The following is an 18,514-nucleotide window of genomic DNA, read 5'->3' as shown; positions in this document are numbered from 1 at the left end:
CTCAAGCATCGGCTTCCGGGTGGGACACCGTCCAGCCCTGCCGAGGCACAGGATTGATGCTACCTGGCTAGGCTACCTAGCCACGGCACACCCGCCCTGCACCCTGTTGTCAACCCATTTACCCGTAAAAGGGAAAAATAGGACTCAGCAAAACCCCCCACATTAGCTACCGACTGACCTTCATCAATGAACCGGTTTAAGAGGAGGGAAAAGCGGCAACATCCCACGGCGGGGAACATTAGAACAGTGCCCAGCATTTCAGCAGTAGTGTTAGCATTTAGCATTATCATTAGCATTTAGCGTTAGCATTAGTGTTTAGCAGCACGCTCCAGGATCGCTTGGAACCCGTCCACTTCAGTGGAACGTTCACCAAACCATCCCGCCCCTGGCGCCGACACACAACATGGTTGTGTAACAAAACAAACCAGCATTACTAACACTAGCATCAATGCCTGATGACACAGGGCTCACCTGTGTGCGAGCTGGCTCGATAGCCAACCTCGCATGCTGTTCCTCGATCTGCTGCCACAAGACGAGGGAACATCAGAATAGACCCGACGTGTCGTTGGAACATACCCCGAAGATTCCAGGGGTAAGCAAATCTCTGTAAGTACTCAATATTATCTAAACTTTTCAAATCAACTAGTTGCATAGGGCGTCTTGCATCCGCTATGATGGAAACGAAAATAGAGGAAGGGTGAGTGGTGGCCATGCCCAGTCCTATGTAGCACGCCACTAGGGGCGGGGCCTGGCAGGTGAGGGGTGTATTTTGGTTTTATTCGTTGATGGAGTACAATAGGTACATGAGATGAGGTATATCTCGGTATGGCTTAAGAGCGGGACGCGATGCCAATACGAAATATAACCGATATTTGGCATGTTGTCAACCCTGACAATCCTACTTTTTACTCCCACGCTCATAATTCATGTTCCAGGATTGACTATTTTCTCTTCTCACAATCCTTGGTGGGTAATGTAATTGATTGCAAAATTCATAACATACTTTTATCAGACCATGCGCCCCTGTCAGTCCTTTTTACTCCTGCTGTAATTAACAATAAAACCAAACAATGGAGATTTAATAACTCCTTATTGAAAGATCAAGTTTTTGTGTCTATGATTGAGGAGAAAACACAGGAGTACATTAGTATTAATCTTACATCAGTCCAGTCAGTGCAGACTGTATGGGAGGCTTATAAAGCAACCTGTAAGGGCTGGATTATAAGCTACTCAACAGCTAAGAAAAAGGAAAAAATGGCAAGGAAACATGGTCTGATTACTGAATTTAAGTCCTTGGAATCTAGTCATATGTTGGACCCTGACAATTTAGAACAAAAAAACGCAGTGTTGGTTATAAAAACAGAATTACAAGCAATTCTACATGAGGAAAATGCATTTGCCCTCTTTCAGTTGCGTCAAAAATATTATGAATCTGCCGATAAGGCTGGTAAAATGCTTGCTCTCAGACTGAAGCAGCAAGAAAATCGTCAATCAATCTCTAGCATATGATGAAGATGGCTCTTTGATTTGTGATCAACTTCAAATCAATCAAGCATTCACTACATTTTATAGCACACTGTATAAATCAGAATGTTGTACGAGTGAAGAGGAAATGGAAAACATTTTCAGAGATAGGTGCAGGGAATCATTGGATGCACCTATCCTGGAAAATGAAATGAAATTGGCTATCAAATCCCTCTCAATCGGTAAAACGCTGGGTGATGATGGCGATACAAGTGAATTTCTTAAGTGTTTCCAAGTCACTCTTACACCACTTCTAATATTGCTGTTTAATGATATAGTGGCCAATCAATCCATGCAGCTAACCATGCGGCAAGCTACTATTTCATTGATTCCAAAACCTGGCAAGGATCACTTGCAAATGTGTAATTTCAGACCTTTGAGTATTTTAAATAATGATTATAAGCTGTTTGCGAAGGTCCTTGCAGGGCGATTGGAAAATGTTATAGCCTCATTGATTCATATTGATCAGGCCGGCTTTGTACAGGGTCGTCTAGCTTCAAATAACATGAGGAGGCTAATGCATGTTATGTCAAGGGCGGGGGCCTCCCAGCATCCAGCTATGGCAATATCGCTGGATGCTGAGAAAGCCTTTGATCGAGTGGAGTGGAAATATCTGTTTTATGTACTTCCTAAATACGGATTTGGACCGGTTCTCATGAACTGGATAAAGGCACTTTACCATGAACCGGTTATGTCAGTCAGAACAAATGGTATAAGGTCTGATCCATTCCATCTCTATCGATCTACCCGCTAGGGATGGGTACCGAATTCGGTTCTTTTGAGGTACCGAACCGAAACACGTCGGTACTACCAAGTATCGATTAAAGTGAGATACCGGGGGGGAAAAAACTAAAAAAAAAATTATTTATATTTTTTTAATTTTTAATTTATTTTTTTAACTTTTTTCTTTTCATGTCAACGTTCACACGCACAATATATGCTTACCTAGGATTTGACTTGATTCAACAACAAAGCAGTTGGAGCAATGGCAAGCCTAAAACGGTCGAAATTGTAGTTATTTGAAGTTAGGATTTTTTTTTTCACGACTGAGGTAGGTAAATAATTTTTTTTTAGACTAAAGTACCGAAAAAAGGTACCGTTGGGTACCGGTATCGATTCACAGGTACCGGTACCGTATCGGTTCAAATGTGAAAGGTACCCATCCCTACTACCCGCCAAGGATGTCCGGTTTCACCGCACATTTTTATTCTTTCCCTCGAACCACTTGCCTGTGCTATACGTGCTCATAAGGAAATCAGTGGTATTCGTATTGGTAGTTGTGAGTATAAGGCCAGCCTGTTTGCTGATGACATATTATTAACACTAACAAATCCTAGCCATTCCATCTCTCAAGTGCTAAAGCTTATAGATACATTTGGTAATTTTTCGGGCTATAAAGTGAATTATAGTAAAAGTGAAGCTATTCCACTTAACAACCTAACTTTTCAATCACATATGGGTTCTGCTCCTTTCAATTGGAAGCCAAAAGAAATTAAATACCTGGGAATTAAAATCCGATCTCCCATTGAAAAAATGGTTGAGGTAAATACATCAGACCTTTTAAAGAATATAAAGGAGGACATCAAAAGATGGACAGTCTTGCCTTTATCCCTATGGGGCAGATCTGATATTATAAAAATGAATTTGTTACCAAGGATAGATTTTTTGATGTCCTCTATACATCAATGGATGTCCCCTCCTAGTTGGTTCAAAGAAATAAACAAATTATTTTCTGGCTTCCTATGGAACAACAGAAAACCTAGAATCAGCCATAAAAAACTTATAAAACCAAGAAGTAGTGGAGGAATAGGACTACCAGATATCCACCAGTATTACATAGCATATAACTCAAGATACCCCTTGCAGTGGGCTTACAATAGTGTGAGACAGATTGGCAGCTGGGAATGGCTTGAAGAACAAATTATAGAAGAACTTTCTCTCTTTCAATGTTGTGGTATAACCCAAAAATCACTCCCAGACTGGAAAATCCGCTTTTAGAATTTTCATGTGAAATAGTGAAAATCTTACATAAACGCCTGACCTTTAGTAGTGGATATTCCTTACCATCATGTCCATTATGGAAAAACCCTGTTGCTCTCTGCAGGAGGTAAAACCCTTAAAAATAATGTATGGCAACAACATAATATAACACAGGTGGGGCAAGTGATCGAAAGTGGAAATATGATACCCTTTAATGAATTTAAAACACAGTTTGGGCTGAAAGACACAGAATTTTTATCTTATTTACAAATACAATCAGTTATTAAATCATTGTTGTCTAAAGGCATATCTATAGGAACAAACAGAGTCCTGGAAGAGACATTAAGGGGAATTACAGGCAGGAAAGGCATTGTCTCTGCAATGTATAAACTATCATGTTCAACCACCCCTGATACCAATACCCAAACTAAAGTCCAATGGGAGCGAGACATGGGTATACCCATATCTGAAACACAATGGGAAGCAGCACTTAGGAATAGTACTAAAATATCAAAATGTGTTAGATATAAAATTATACAATTAAAGATACTACACAGGGCCTATATAATAATAATTTAATTTAATAATTTAGGACCTGCTCAGAGGTCATCAATCGGCACACATGCGATGCATGCATGCAATTCGTATCTGCGATTAACCCATCCCGTCGTCCTTCCCCCCCCCCAAGGGCAGCCGGGAGCAGACAGGCGTCAACGTGAGCCGCGCCAGGGGACCAATCCAAGTGCTCCTGTCCGTCTTCGTCAAGGACGCCACAGCGTTAGCGATCTATTGTTGTGCATGTTTTTCCATTGGGTTTATCTTATCGGGGGGAAACCCTTGCAAGCACGGGGAGAACATGCAAACTCCACACAGAAAGGCCTGGGAGATACCCCACCTGGGTAACTGGCATCATGGAAACCTGGTCCCCAAGCGGGAATCGAACCCTAGACCTTCTTGCTATATATATATAACACCCTGTACACTGAATAAAATGAATCACACCCTACCCAAATTGTGCTGGCATGGGTGTGGAGTAGAGGGTACGCTCATGCACTTGCTGTGGCACTGCCCGCTTGTTAGGAAATTTTGGTTGGACCTGTCAGTTTTGACATTAATCCTTGCCCTATAACTTGTATATTGGGTGTAAAAATGGACACTGCTCAAGCAAAGATTGTAAATAATATTGTAGCACTGGCTTTTCTAGCATGCAAACGGATTATTTTAGTTTGGAGAACTGGCGCAAGGACTTCATGGACTTGATATCAATGGAACAGGCTGCTCTATCTCTTCAAGAGAGTGATAGGCCCGATGACCTTCAAGGTCCCTGGAACTTTATTAGATCACTATCTGGAATATGTTTGTGTACTGAACCTTTGTAACACTCTGCAACCCCCCCCCCCTCACCCCCTTGTTGTTGTTGTTGTTGTTGTTGTTGTTGTTGTTGTTGTTGTTGTTGTTATTATTATTATTATTATTATTATTATTATTATTATTATTATTATTATTATTATTATTATTATTATTATTATTATTATTATTATTATTATTATTATTATTATTATTATTATTATTATTATTATTATTATTATTATTATTATTATTATTATTATTATTATTATTATTATTATTATTATTATTATTATTATTATTATTATTATTATTATTATTATTATTATTATTATTATTATTATTATTATTATTTTTGTCTTAGTTTGTCTTGTCATGTATGTATTGTCTTGCTTGTGAAAAATAAAAACTTTATGAAAAAAATAATTGCATTGATCTGTTGGTCTGTGTAGCTAAAACAGGATTTTGCTGCTTAAACGTATGTATAACGTATATTCATTGATTCACTCGTATACCAAAATTCATTTGAATTGAACATTTTAGCTTTTCGCATCAAATAATGATATGCGATTAAAATGTGATAAATTAATTCAATACAATTTTAATCGAGTCCCACCACTACTTTGAACCTTTACAAATAAAAAGGTAGTTTACATAGTTTGGGGATATTATATGAGATAATTTTTTGTGGTATTGTTTTAGTGTTCCCTTCCTTTAATGTGGATGTAAAATAATTTAACAAATTTGAAGATGAACACTCAGTCTCAACCCTCTCTGGTATCTCAGCTCTGAGTAATATTCAGCTCCTGTTTCTCCATGTTGGCTCAGCTCTGAGTAATATTCAGCTCCTGTTTCTCCATGTTGGCTCAGCTCTGAGTAATATTCAGCTCCTGTTTCTCCATGTTGGCTCAGCTCTGAGTAATATTCAGCTCCTGTTTCTCCATGGTGTCTCAGCTCTGAGTAATATTCAGCTCCTGTTTCTCCATGTTGGCTCAGCTCTGAGTAATATTCAGCTCCTGTTTCTCCATGTTGGCTCAGCTCTGAGTAATATTCAGCTCCTGTTTCTCTATAGTGTCTCAGCTCTGAGTAATATTCAGCTCCTGTTTCTCCATGTTGGCTCAGCTCTGAGTAATATTCAGCTCCTGTTTCTCCATGTTGGCTCAGCTCTGAGTAATATTCAGCTCCTGTTTCTCCATGTTGGCTCAGCTCTGAGTAATATTCAGCTCCTGTTTCTCTATAGTGTCTCAGCTCTGAGTAATATTCAGCTCCTGTTTCTCCACGGTGTCTCAGCTCTGAGTAATATTCAGCTCCTGTTTCTCTATAGTGTCTCAGCTCTGAGTAATATTCAGCTCCTGTTTCTCTATAGTGTCTCAGCTCTGAGTAATATTCAGCTCCTGTTTCTCCACGGTGTCTCAGTTCTGAGTAATATTCAGCTCCTGTTTCTCTATAGTGTCTCAGCTCTGAGTAATATTCAGCTCCTGTCTCAGCTCTGCGTATTCAGCTCCTGTTTCTCCATGGTGTCTTGTATCCAGCCCAGGTAGTTCCCCAGCCTGGTGTACACTCCATACTTCCCCACCGCGGCGCAGCCCTCGCCCCAGCTCACCACCCCGGTCAGGTACCAGGTGTCCCGGTAGTTCACTACGAACGGACCTCCGCTGTCCCCGCTGCAGGCGTCCAGGTTGGCCTGCAGGTAGCCGGCACAGAACATGTTGTCTGTGATCACCTGGAGGAACAGAACATGTGATCACCTAGAGGAACAGAACATGTGATCACCTAGAGGAACAGAACATGTGATCACCTAGAGGAACAGAACATGTGATCACCTAGAGGTACAGAACATGTGATCACCTGGAGGAACAGAACATGTGATCACCTAGAGGAACAGAACATGTGATCACCTAGAGGAACAGAACATGTGATCACCTAGAGGAACAGAACATGTGATCACCTAGAGGAACAGAACATGTGATCACCTGGAGGAACAGAACATGTGATCACCTGGAGGAACAGAACATGTGATCACCTGGAGGAACAGAACATGTGATCACCTGGAGGAACAGAACATGTGATCACCTGGAGGAACAGAACATGTGATCACCTAGAGGTACAGAACATGTGATCACCTAGAGGAACAGAACATGTGATCACCTAGAGGAACAGAACATGTGATCACCTAGAGGAACAGAACATGTGACATGTGATCACCTGGAGGAACAGAACATGTGATCACCTGGAGGAACAGAACATGTGATCACCTGGAGGAACAGAACATGTGATCACCTGGAGGAACAGAACATGTGATCACCTAGAGCAGTGGTTCTCAAACTACAGGTCGCAACCCAAATTGGGGTCGCGGGTAGGCATTTTTTATGTTATGGCAAGATATTTTGGCTAAATATGCCTCGTTTTATAAATGTGTATTGATAACATAGTGCTGTAATTACATTTTCTAATAAATATGCATGATCAAGTCGACCGTCGGTTGTGTGATAGTAAAGGGTTAACCTTCTGTCGTGTTGCAGTGAAAGGGTTAACCGGCTGTCGTGTGGCAGTGAAAGGGTTAACCTTCTGTGAATTGTCACGGTGAAAGGGTTAACCGTTTTGGTAGCGCAGCGGTGAAAGGGTTAAGTGTGGGGTTGCCAAAAAAATTCCTAAATAAAATGGGGTTGTGGTATAAAAAAGTTTGAGAACCCCTGCTTTAACACATTGGTTGTCAGCCGGATATGACGATTTATCGCTTGGATGCCACCACGTTAATCAATGGGAGGACGAGCACATTTGCGAACGCATAAACTATATCTTAAATTATGGCTATGTGTCTAATACACCCGTCGCTTATCAATGACTTGCTTGCAGTCAACATGTACAAAACGGATTGTTTTTTCATCAGTACATTTCCGTTTTATGCCGTTTTGAATACGAGTATAGTTTTGAAGATTTCTAGTGATTCCAGAAAAATCCGCAAAAATAGCTCTTTACTGGAATACACAAAACACGTTGTCATTTTTCAGCCTATTTATGAATCGTTTTCAAATAAACGCTAGATTATCGATAGTATATGTGTACTTATGCACGCTAGGGGCTGAAAAATCGATTATCCATGACCTGGTCAGCGCTAACGTCATACACGCACACACATACACACACACACATGTTGTGACCGCTGTGAAAAAACATCTGATTAACCCAAAACTGGTAAAATAGATTCCTTACCTCAGATCAGATGTTCTGCAAAAAGATAAATCCAATTCCTGATCGTCATTCCAAATATTGATCGCGTTTATTGATCCAACATTATAGTCTGAAACGCATGATCCAAGCTGCTTCCAGCCTCGCCAGTGAATGTGGTAACACAACACTGCTTTCCAGAGGTGGGGAAACCCTGGGGCGGAGTTTATTTCTGATGCATTTTCCGATCGACTCCAATCCAATGATGTGCATTACCACCCGGGAGACGATAGGGGGCGGTATTTGCCCTTTTCGAGCTCAGAGCCATTCCCAATGATAATGTCAGGCTGGACGGATGAAAAATTAATGAATATCGCTAATAAAAGAAATAACGATTAAATAATGAGAAATCTCGATGTTGGCAACCAACGCATGGCGGCCAACAACGAGATATCTTGTTGTTGGCACCCAATGTGTTAAAGGTCCCATGCATTATAAATGGCCTTTTCCAGTGTTTAGCATTGTTTCATAGCAATGGGGGATTATATGTGGTCTGTCGTTAATTATCATATCGACTCATCAGTCTAGTCTCGAGTTCACGAGATCTTCCCTCACTCAACTAAGCCGTTCTGATTTGACAGTATTGCTGACGTGAATAAGGTACTGATTTGCATATCTCCGCCCCCTCAACAGCAGAGCGAGTGGAAATACCTTCACTTCCTCAAAGTGAAGCGAGGCAGAGAACAAGCGAGCGAGAGAGAGGGAGAGAGAGAGATAGCGAGGGTGTTAACAGAATTCTTTCCTCAGCGCTGTGCCCGAGTGCTTATTAAAGCACCTGTTTCTGGTGTAAGCGGCTTCTTGCACCGCATAATGCCACAGGTTACTATCTGCTAGCTTACACCTAGCCATTTCGAAAAGGGTGTGCCATTCCCTCTCTGCCACCCCGCTCTGGTGTGTGGGATATGGACGTGACGTCTCGTGTCTTATTTTATACCTTTTCAACAGTGATTGGAACTCTCTGTTTGTGAACTCGGTTTCGTGGTCGGACCTCAAACATCTTACTGTACCATAAGGGGCTACGTCTGCCAGGAATTTTTCTGTGGCCTGGAGTGTGTCACTCTTTTCTTTGATAAAGTAAACAAACACAGCCCCTGTACACACGTCTGTAAAAGACTGTACATATCTAAAACCTCCTATGGACTCGTTGCTTACTGGGCCTGCTAGGTCCATGTCAACTAGTGCAAGTGGTACCCTTACTCTGTCTGTGGGATTTCTGTATCTCGGTTGGGTAAACTTCCCCGTTTTGCACATTGCACAATTTTTGTCAGGTCTACGCTTCTCCCCTTCAATGTGCATGCCCTCTGACACTACTTGCAGTTTCAGTAAATCCTCGTAATTACAATGACCCATAATCTCGTGCCATGTCTGAATATCGTGACTGGCCGTCCCGCTACACACATCATCATTATCATTACACTGGTCATTGTCATTACACTCCGTTTTCAGATAAAATATTCTCTGGTACATCTTTATGTCAAACCGGGTACCGTCAGGTTCTACAAGAAAATGTTTACCTTTATCGAAAAATACCTTGGCGCCGCTTGCAGTAGCAGCTATTACAGAGAATAGTCCTTGTGGGAACGATGGTACGTATAGAGTGTTCTTTAGCGTCACCGTACGCCGGCGCCCCTTGCTGTCCGTGAGGCATACCTGTGCGTCTCCCCTCTCTTGTGCCAATCCGTAGATGCGTCTACCGTCCGCCAGCTCCATGCAGTGCCTCTCCGGGTGGAAAGTGTCGTCAAAGTTCTTGAACCGACCCCTGTCGTTGATGACATGGGACGACGCGCCCGTGTCCACGATCAGTCCCCTTCTCTGGGCCCGCTGCAGCTGGGCCGGTCCGGCGATGCCCGCCGCCTGCGCTCCAAAAGCGCAGTCTTCTTGTCCCGTTATTCTCCGGGCGTCGTCTCAACTTGCCTCACGTCGATCGTCGCCGCCATCGATTCTCCGGGCGTCGTCTCGATTAATCTCACGCCGATCGTCGCCGTCATCGATTCTCCAGGCGTCGTCTCGATTCATCTCACGTCGATCGTCGCCCTCATCGTGTCCGCTGTCGTCACCCCGTCCACAGCCGTTATCTTGTCCGTAGCCGCCATTTCGTCCGTGGCCTCCGTCTCGTCTGTAGTCGCCATTTTGTCCGTGGCCTCCGTCACGTTCATGGTCGTCGTCTCGTCCGTAGCCGCCATCTTGTCCATGCGCGTATCGCGCGCTCTGGTTGTGTTTCTTCATGCACGCTCTGTCTGTGTGCCCCGTGGATTTGCAGAAGCTACACCAGACAGTCTTTGTGCATTCGCTTCTCCGATGGCCTTTATCTCCGCATCGCCAACACGCCAGTTCCGTCGTGGCCTTTAGCACCCTCTCCCCCTCCTCCGCGGCGGCTGGGTGGGTGTCTTCTGAGGCCTCGAAGTTCCTTAACTTAGCCTTGAACTGTCCCAACGTAATGTCCATTGAACCGTGTGTTACCAGGAGTGTGAACGGTTTGTACAGCTCCGGTAGTCCTCTCATTATCATCGCCATCATTAGCCCATCGCTTGGTGCTTCTCCGGCACTCCTCAGTGGCGTCGTGATTTTCTCCTCTCTGTTGACGTATTTGGTCACGGTTTCGGTGGTCCCCTTCCTCAGGCCTGTTAGTGCTATGTAGAGGGCCACGACTCTGGGTCTTCCTCGTCCGATGAAATGCTCTCTCAGTACCGCCAGGCTTTCTCGGCCTCTGTCTTTAGTGTCGCGGAATATCAGCCCCAGGCTGGTGTCGTTGAGCATCGGTGCTAACTCGCAGTACGCGCTTGCGTTCCGCTGGTCGTCCAGGGCTTGCTCTTCCGCTGTCAGTTCTCCGGTGGGGGCCGCCAGGATCGTCTCCTTCAGCCCTGCCCTGTGCATGCAGCACAGCATGCGCTCTTCCCAGAGCTCATAGTTCTCCGCTTTTCCATTGAATGTCGGCCATTTGTCTCTTCTCTTGTTTTCCATCCTCTTCGTTAATGGTATGCTTAGTGTAAGAGCCAAAGCTATATATTTCGGTTATTGTATTATATGAATGTTTAATATTGATTGGATTTAGATAAAGTCATTGAACCGTTGTATTTGTCATAATAGAGCCTTCTGGCACCTAGAACCTTCTAGAACGTTGGGGGTGATGTCATAATAGATCTTTCTGGAACATAAAACAGTCCGGAACGTGTGGGGTGAGGTCATAGTAGCACATGCTAGAACGTAAAACATTCCGGACTTACCATATGACATCATGATAGAAGGTTCTGGAACCTTCGTGAGGGCTCCGGATGAGGTCATAAACCGAACATTATAGAACCTTTGGGTTTCTATATAATCGGGCGTTCCTTCAGTATTGTGGCCTTCGTGGCAGGGGTAGTTAATGTTATGGCAGAGGCTATGGGTAGAACAGATAGGGTAAAGCTGATTGTTAGGATAGCGGTTCAACATTTGGGAATGGACGGTCTGAAATGGGAGGAGGTGGTTAGGGAATTGGATGAGGGGGTTGTGAGGGACCAAGCAGCCCAGAATAAGATCGCAGGGGGCAAGGAGTGTCCCGCAGAGGGGGGCTCAGACAGGAAGTAGCAGCATTAGCTGCACTCCAATGGACAATGTAGGGGATGACGGATTCCAGTAGACTGCGGGAAAAGAAGAAGAAGAAGAGCCCATCAAAAGAATTGCGGAGGGCAGTAATACGCCACGATGCGTCTACACTGCCGGAAATTCAAAAGAAGAAGAAGAAGAAAGAGCCTTTTGCATCTTCGACCAGACTGGATAGCACCGAACAGAGGACTGGCGTTGTTCCTTTTTATTCACATGGAAGGTAACAGTAGTAACATACAGGTCTCCTCTCTCTGAGAGGCATGGTGGGAGAGAACGAAGTGGGAGTATACCTTTGCTTTTATACTCGCCACAAGGTGGTGTACCTGGGTGGCTCCGCCTAGAGCGTCCTCTAGTGGGAACAGATATATATGCAACTAGACAGTCACTGGTGGAGACAGTTATATATGCAGGTAAACAGTTACTAGTGTAAACAGCCATATGTACAGTTAGACAGTTACTAACAATCCTACACAGAACCTCTGATCTCAACAGAGGAGAGAGAGAGAGAGAGAGAGAGAGAGAGAGAGAGAGAGAGAGAGAGAGAGAGAGAGAGAGAGAGAGAGAGAGAGAGAGAGAGAGAGAGAGAGAGGAGCTTCTGTCGGGGAAACAAACACACGCATTTTACACACAACCTGACCCGCGGGGCTTCTCCCTGGTAGAGAGAGAGAGAGAGAGAGAGGGACCTTGGGAGCACTCCATATCACTGTCAAAATATCTTTGCGCACGCTCCCATGCGCACGCCCGTATTCCGATCCGTGCAATAATATTCACAGAGGTATATATTGTCATTTGAAACAAGTTACCAATGCATTGTCCCGTGGGATTATGCCCCCCCGCGGCGAAATTAATTAGTATCCCCATCAATCTCTCTATCTCTCTCTCTGTCTGCCAGTCGCAGACTGTGTGGGTGACTGTCACTCAAAGCGCTTATGGGCGGAGCCCAGCACAAACAGCATGAACTCCTGAGGTCGAAACTTTTTGCTTTTGAGTACTTATAAAATAAGTAAAATATAAAACAATGAATTTTTTTGAAAAAAACTTTACAGATGTGTTCCATAGACTCATAGGAATTGTGTAAAGTTGCCCAAATAGTGCAAGGAATAGCAATGCATGGGACCTTTAAGATATTCAAATTAATTGAAAACATTAACGTGTTAATATTGACAGCCGTAGTAAAAACTTTTTTTTCTTTTAAAATCTTTTAGTCCAGTCCCTCTGAGGGCCTCCGCCAGCTTGGGGCCCTAGGTAGTTGGTTACACTTGCTGGAACCACCGCTTACATCCATACTGACCTGTTCTGTGGATTGGACGCACTTTTGGTGGCTGACCACCGGGAGCGACACCTTCCTGAGGAAGCGAGAAGAGCGACCCATGTGCTGCGTGGCTCCCCAGCCTGTGACCACGCCCCTCGTCTCCTCCTGGCCAATCACAAACACACAGACTGAGCCACGCCCCTCGTCTCCTCCTAGCCAATCACACACAGGCTGAACCACAAACACACAGACTGAACCACACACACACACACACACACACACACACACACACACACACACACACACAGACTGAACCACACACACACAGACTGAACCACACACACACAGACTGAACCACAAACACACAGACTGAACCACAAACACACACAGACTGAACAGACTGAACCACAAACACACACAAACTGAACCACACACACACACACACACAGACTGAACCACACACACACACAGACTGAACAGACTGAACCACAAACACACACAGACTGAACCACACACACACAGACTGAACCACACACACACAGACTGAACAGACTGAACCACAAACACACACAGACTGAACAGACTGAACCACAAACACAGACAGACTGAACCACACACACACAGACTGAACCACACACACACAGACTGAACAGACTGAACCACAAACACACACAAACTGAACCACACACACACACACACACAGACTGAACCACACACACACAGACTGAACAGACTGAACCACAAACACACACAGACTGAACCACACACACACAGACTGAACAGACTGAACCACAAACACAGACAGACTGAACAGACTGAACCACAAACACACACACAGACTGAACAGACTGAACCACAAACACACACACAGACTGAACAGACTGAACCACAAACACACACACAGACTGAACAGACTGAACCACAAACACACACACAGACTGAACAGACTGAACCACAAACACAGACAGACTGAACAGACTGAACCACAAACACAGACTGAAAGGATTGGAACTAGAATAATAATCAGAATCAGACTCAAAATCTGAATAAAAATGTATCTAAGTACAGTGAGGCTGTAGCCGTGGAGAATTGAACCACGCAGGGTTCAACTACTAGTTTAAAGGGGCATTCTGTGATTTTTGTATCTGATCGAATTGATTTCCACACACTTAGATCTATGCAGTATTTCACATTTATTTTGTGACGTCATCAGTTTGAAAATGACCGGTGGCTATTAGATTCCATTGTGCAGCAGTGTATTGAATGCACTCCTCTCCTGCCCTGCATCATACAAACATTTTGTCTACCTGCACAAGGTATTTGGCCAGGTTGCTGTTGGGGAGGCAGGCCGTGATGGCGGTGGGACCCAGGACCACGGGTTTGGCCAAGTAGAGCAGGGCGAGGTCACTGTCGAAGGTGTAGGCATGGAAGTGAGGGTGAACCACCACCCTCTCCACCTCTATCTTCTGCTCGTCGCGGTCTGGACGGCGCTTATCATAGTCTCCTGAAGAACAAACAGATCTTATCATAGTCTCCTGGAGAATAACAAACAGATCTTATCATAGTCTCCTGGAGAACAAACAGATCTTATCATAGTCTCCTGGAGAACAAACAGATCTTATCATAGTCTCCTGGAGAACAAACAGATCTTATCATAGTCTCCTGGAGAACAACAAACAGATCTTATCATAGTCTCCTGGAGAACAAACAGATCTTATCATAGTCTCCTGGAGAACAAACAGATCTTATCATAGTCTCCTGGAGAACAACAAACAGATCTTATCATAGTCTCCTGAAGAACAAACAGATCTTATCATAGTCTCCTGGAGAACAAACAGATCGTATCATAGTCTCATGGAGAATAACAAACAGATCTTATCATAGTCTCCTGGAGAACAACAAACAGATCTTATCATAGTCTCCTGAAGAACAAACAGATCTTATCATAGTCTCCTGGAGAACAAACAGATCGTATCATAGTCTCATGGAGAATAACAAACAGATCTTATCATAGTCTCCTGGAGAACAACAAACAGATCGTATCATAGTCTCATGGAGAACAAACAGATCTTATCATAGTCTCCTGGAGAACAAACAGATCTTATCATAGTCTCCTGAAGAACAACAAACATATCTTATCATAGTTGGGGTTAGGGTTAGTCGGTCGAAGAGGTTCCTCTAGCCTGACTGAAACACAATGACAGACAGACAGGCAGCTGTCTCACCTATAGTGACATGGTCCAGAGTTTCTTGGAAACAGCAGACAAACAGACAGACGAGACAGAGAGACAGACAGACAGACAGACAGACAGACAGACAGACAGACAGACAGACAGACAGACAGACAGACAGACAGACAGACAGACAGACAGGCAGGCAGGCAGGCAGACAGACAGACAGACAGACAGACAGACAGACAGACAGACAGACAGACAGACAGACAGACAGACAGACAGACAGACAGACAGACAGACAGACAGACAGACAGACAGACAGACAGACAGACAGACAGACAGACAGACAGACAGACAGACAGACAAGAGGCAGGCAGCTGTCTCACCTATAGTGACGTGGTCTGGAGTTTGTCCGTAGCAGTGCGCCGCAGAAACCACCCAGCGCTCGGATACCAGGGTCCCCCCACAGAACCCATAACCATCCTTTCTACGGACCAGAACCTAGACATGCACACACACACACACACACACACACACACACACACACACACACACACACACACACACACACACACACACACACACACACACACACACACACACACACACACACACACACACACACACACACACACACACACACACACACACACACACACACACACACACACACACACACACACACACACACACACACACACACACACACACACAGTTCTGATCACAAAATTCACACATTTCTAATGAATATCTTCTGAGAAGAAATACTTTCTTTAACGCTGTATCAGATCAGTTGCTATGGTGCCAGGCACTGGCATGGGGCAGGTTATGGTACCAGTCACTGGCATGGGGCAGGTTATGGTACCAGTCACTGGCGTGGGGCAGGTTATGGTACCAGTCACTGGCGTGGGGCAGGTTATGGTACCAGTCACTGGCATGGGGCAGGTTACGGTACCAGTCACTGGCGTGGGGCAGGTTATGGTACCAGGCACTGGCATGGGGCAGGTTATGGTACCAGTCACTGGCGTGGGGCAGGTTATGGTACCAGTCACTGGCATGGGGCAGGTTACGGTACCAGGCACTGGCATGGGGCAGGTTACGGTACCAGGCACTGGCATGGGGCAGGTTATGGTACCAATCACTGGCGTGGGGCAGGTTATGGTACCAGTCACTGGCATGGGGCAGGTTATGGTGCCAGGCATGGGGCAGGTTATGGTACCAGGCACTGGCATGGGGCAGGTTATGGTACCAGGCACTGGCGTGGGGCAGGTTATGGTACCAGGCACTGGCATGGGGCAGGTTATGGTACCAGGCACTGGCGTGGGGCAGGTTATGGTTTTAAAGGTATGCTACGATTAGCCCTTTATGAAACATGTAACTGTTTTACCTGATGCTATTGTTGATGTGATTATGCTCCTTGCCACTGCACAAATGACCCTCTGTATTTATATTTGAATTGTATGTTTTTTGTTTAATGCCCTGTTTTATGTTGAAACTTGTTGTGTGCTGTGTTGGTCAGGACTCCCTGGAAGAAGAGATCTTGTATCTCAATGGGACATTCCTGGATAAATAAAGGATAAATAAAAATAAAATAAATGGTACCAGGCACTGGCGTGGGGCAGGTTATGGTACCAGGCACTGGCATGGGGCAGGTTATGGTACCAGGCACTGGCATGGGGCAGGTTATGGTACCAGGCACTGGCGTGGGGCAGGTTATGGTACCAGACACTGGCATGGGGCAGGTTATGGTACCAGTCACTGGCGTGGGGCAGGTTATGGTACCAGGCACTGGCATGGGGCAGGTTATGGTACCAGACACTGGCGTGGGGCAGGTTATGGTACCAGACACTGGCGTGGGGCAGGTTGGGTGTCTCCACGTAAAGGTAGACTCTGTAATGCCGTCAAACAGTGACATCAAGGCAAAAGTGCTCCTGTTTTTATTGAGCTTTGTTTTTTAGTTTTGTTTTTTTGGTCTGATGTGTGGGTTGGAGTTGAGCTGGGACCAGGGGGAGGGGCTGAGTGTTTTTTAATTTTTTTTTTATTTATTAAGGATCCCCATTAGCTGGTGCCATGGCTCCCAGCTAGTCTTCCTGGGGTCCACACAACACAATACATAAAACAGTTAATGCATAGATCAATACAAAAGATAAAAACAAGAATTTTGTATATAGCAAATAAGCTACTTTCACAGATATAAAAAAAAAAAAAAACAATTAAACTAAAAACATATAATAAATATCCATTTTTAAAGATACAAAATGAGAACTTGTAGGCTAATAGGCAAAAACCCATACACAAATGCAATACACATTAAGGCAACAGCTGTAATTGAGATTTGAGTTTCTTTTTAAAAATCGATTTACTAAAAGTGTAGAGATAACTAGGTACAGAGTGTTATGCACCTATAAATAAAAGACCGCTTTAAAGCATTGGTTCTAGGACGAGGTAGTACAAACTGACCATTTCTGGCCCCTCTTGTATTATGGTCTTGTATAGAGCTTCTGTAAACAAGTTGTTCAAACACAAAATATGGAGTCTTGCTGTTAATGACAATTCAAGTGAGTTAGAGTTAGACGATAACCTTTTTTCAACTGTGAGCCAGGAGAGACCAGCATGCATACGGTTGACATTGGACCTTAGTGAGCAACCCAAAGCCAACCGTGCTGCCCTGTTCTGGACTACCTGTAGTCTCCTGATCTCACCTTTGGTGGCAGATGACCAGATCACAGAACAATAATCAACATGACACAGGACTAGACTCTGAATAATCTGACGTAGAAGAGGACAATCAACAAAAGAAGCACATTTTCTAACAATGCCTACAGCTCTTCCCATCTTTGAGACAATGTTAGTGATGTGGTTTGACCAAGATAGAGTACTATCCAGTGTCACTCCAAGGAGCTTAACGCTTTCAACTTGCTTAACGATGGAGTTACATGAATTTAAAATAAGCTTTGGGTTACAAGACAACCCATGCCTCGATCCAAACACCATGCTTTTTGTCTTAGAGATGTTCAGTACAAGCCTATTAGCTACTATCCAATCATTCATATCATTAAGTTCTCTGCTCAGGACCTCATTAAATATACCATTTGATGGAGAAGCATAATACAAGGTGGAATCATCTGCATATTGGACCAATTTGGCATTCTTAGTAGCCCACGGTAGGTCATTGGTGAACACTGAGTAGAGCAGAGGCCCTAGGGAGCTCCCCTGTGGAACACCACACACACTCCAAACTTCTACTACTAGACAGGCTGCCATTCAAATAAACCTGCTGAGATCTGGAGGACAGATAACTATGCATCCACATCAAATCCAGGGGATTAAAACCATAACATTTAAGTTTATCAATCAAGAGAGAATGGTCAAGCACATCAAATGCAGCACTGAAATCTAAAAACACAGCTCCCACTATCATGGA

General features: G+C 44.2%; 1 protein-coding gene across 1 annotated transcript in view; it reads right to left on the bottom strand.

Annotated features, from left to right (window-relative positions):
* Positions 1 to 6,334: 6,334 nt before the first annotated feature.
* Positions 6,335 to 18,514, bottom strand: part of LOC311224736 (coagulation factor X) — a gene marked incomplete at both ends in the record, with an annotated part of 25,519 nt that continues 13,339 nt past the window's right edge. Inside the window, 4 exons of the mRNA XM_084309834.1 lie at positions 6,335 to 6,574; positions 12,956 to 13,081; positions 14,224 to 14,420; positions 15,477 to 15,591. Coding sequence (XP_084165960.1) covers positions 6,335 to 6,574; positions 12,956 to 13,081; positions 14,224 to 14,420; positions 15,477 to 15,591 — 678 coding nt within the window. The remainder of the gene's footprint in view (positions 6,575 to 12,955; positions 13,082 to 14,223; positions 14,421 to 15,476; positions 15,592 to 18,514) is intronic.

The sequence above is a fragment of the Notolepis coatsorum genome, assembly GCF_963971535.1.
Source record: "Notolepis coatsorum genome assembly, chromosome: 1".
Taxonomy (NCBI): Eukaryota; Metazoa; Chordata; class Actinopteri; order Aulopiformes; family Paralepididae; genus Notolepis; species Notolepis coatsorum.
The sequence above is the reverse complement of the archived record's forward strand: the minus strand, read 5'-3'. Positions and strand labels throughout refer to the sequence as shown.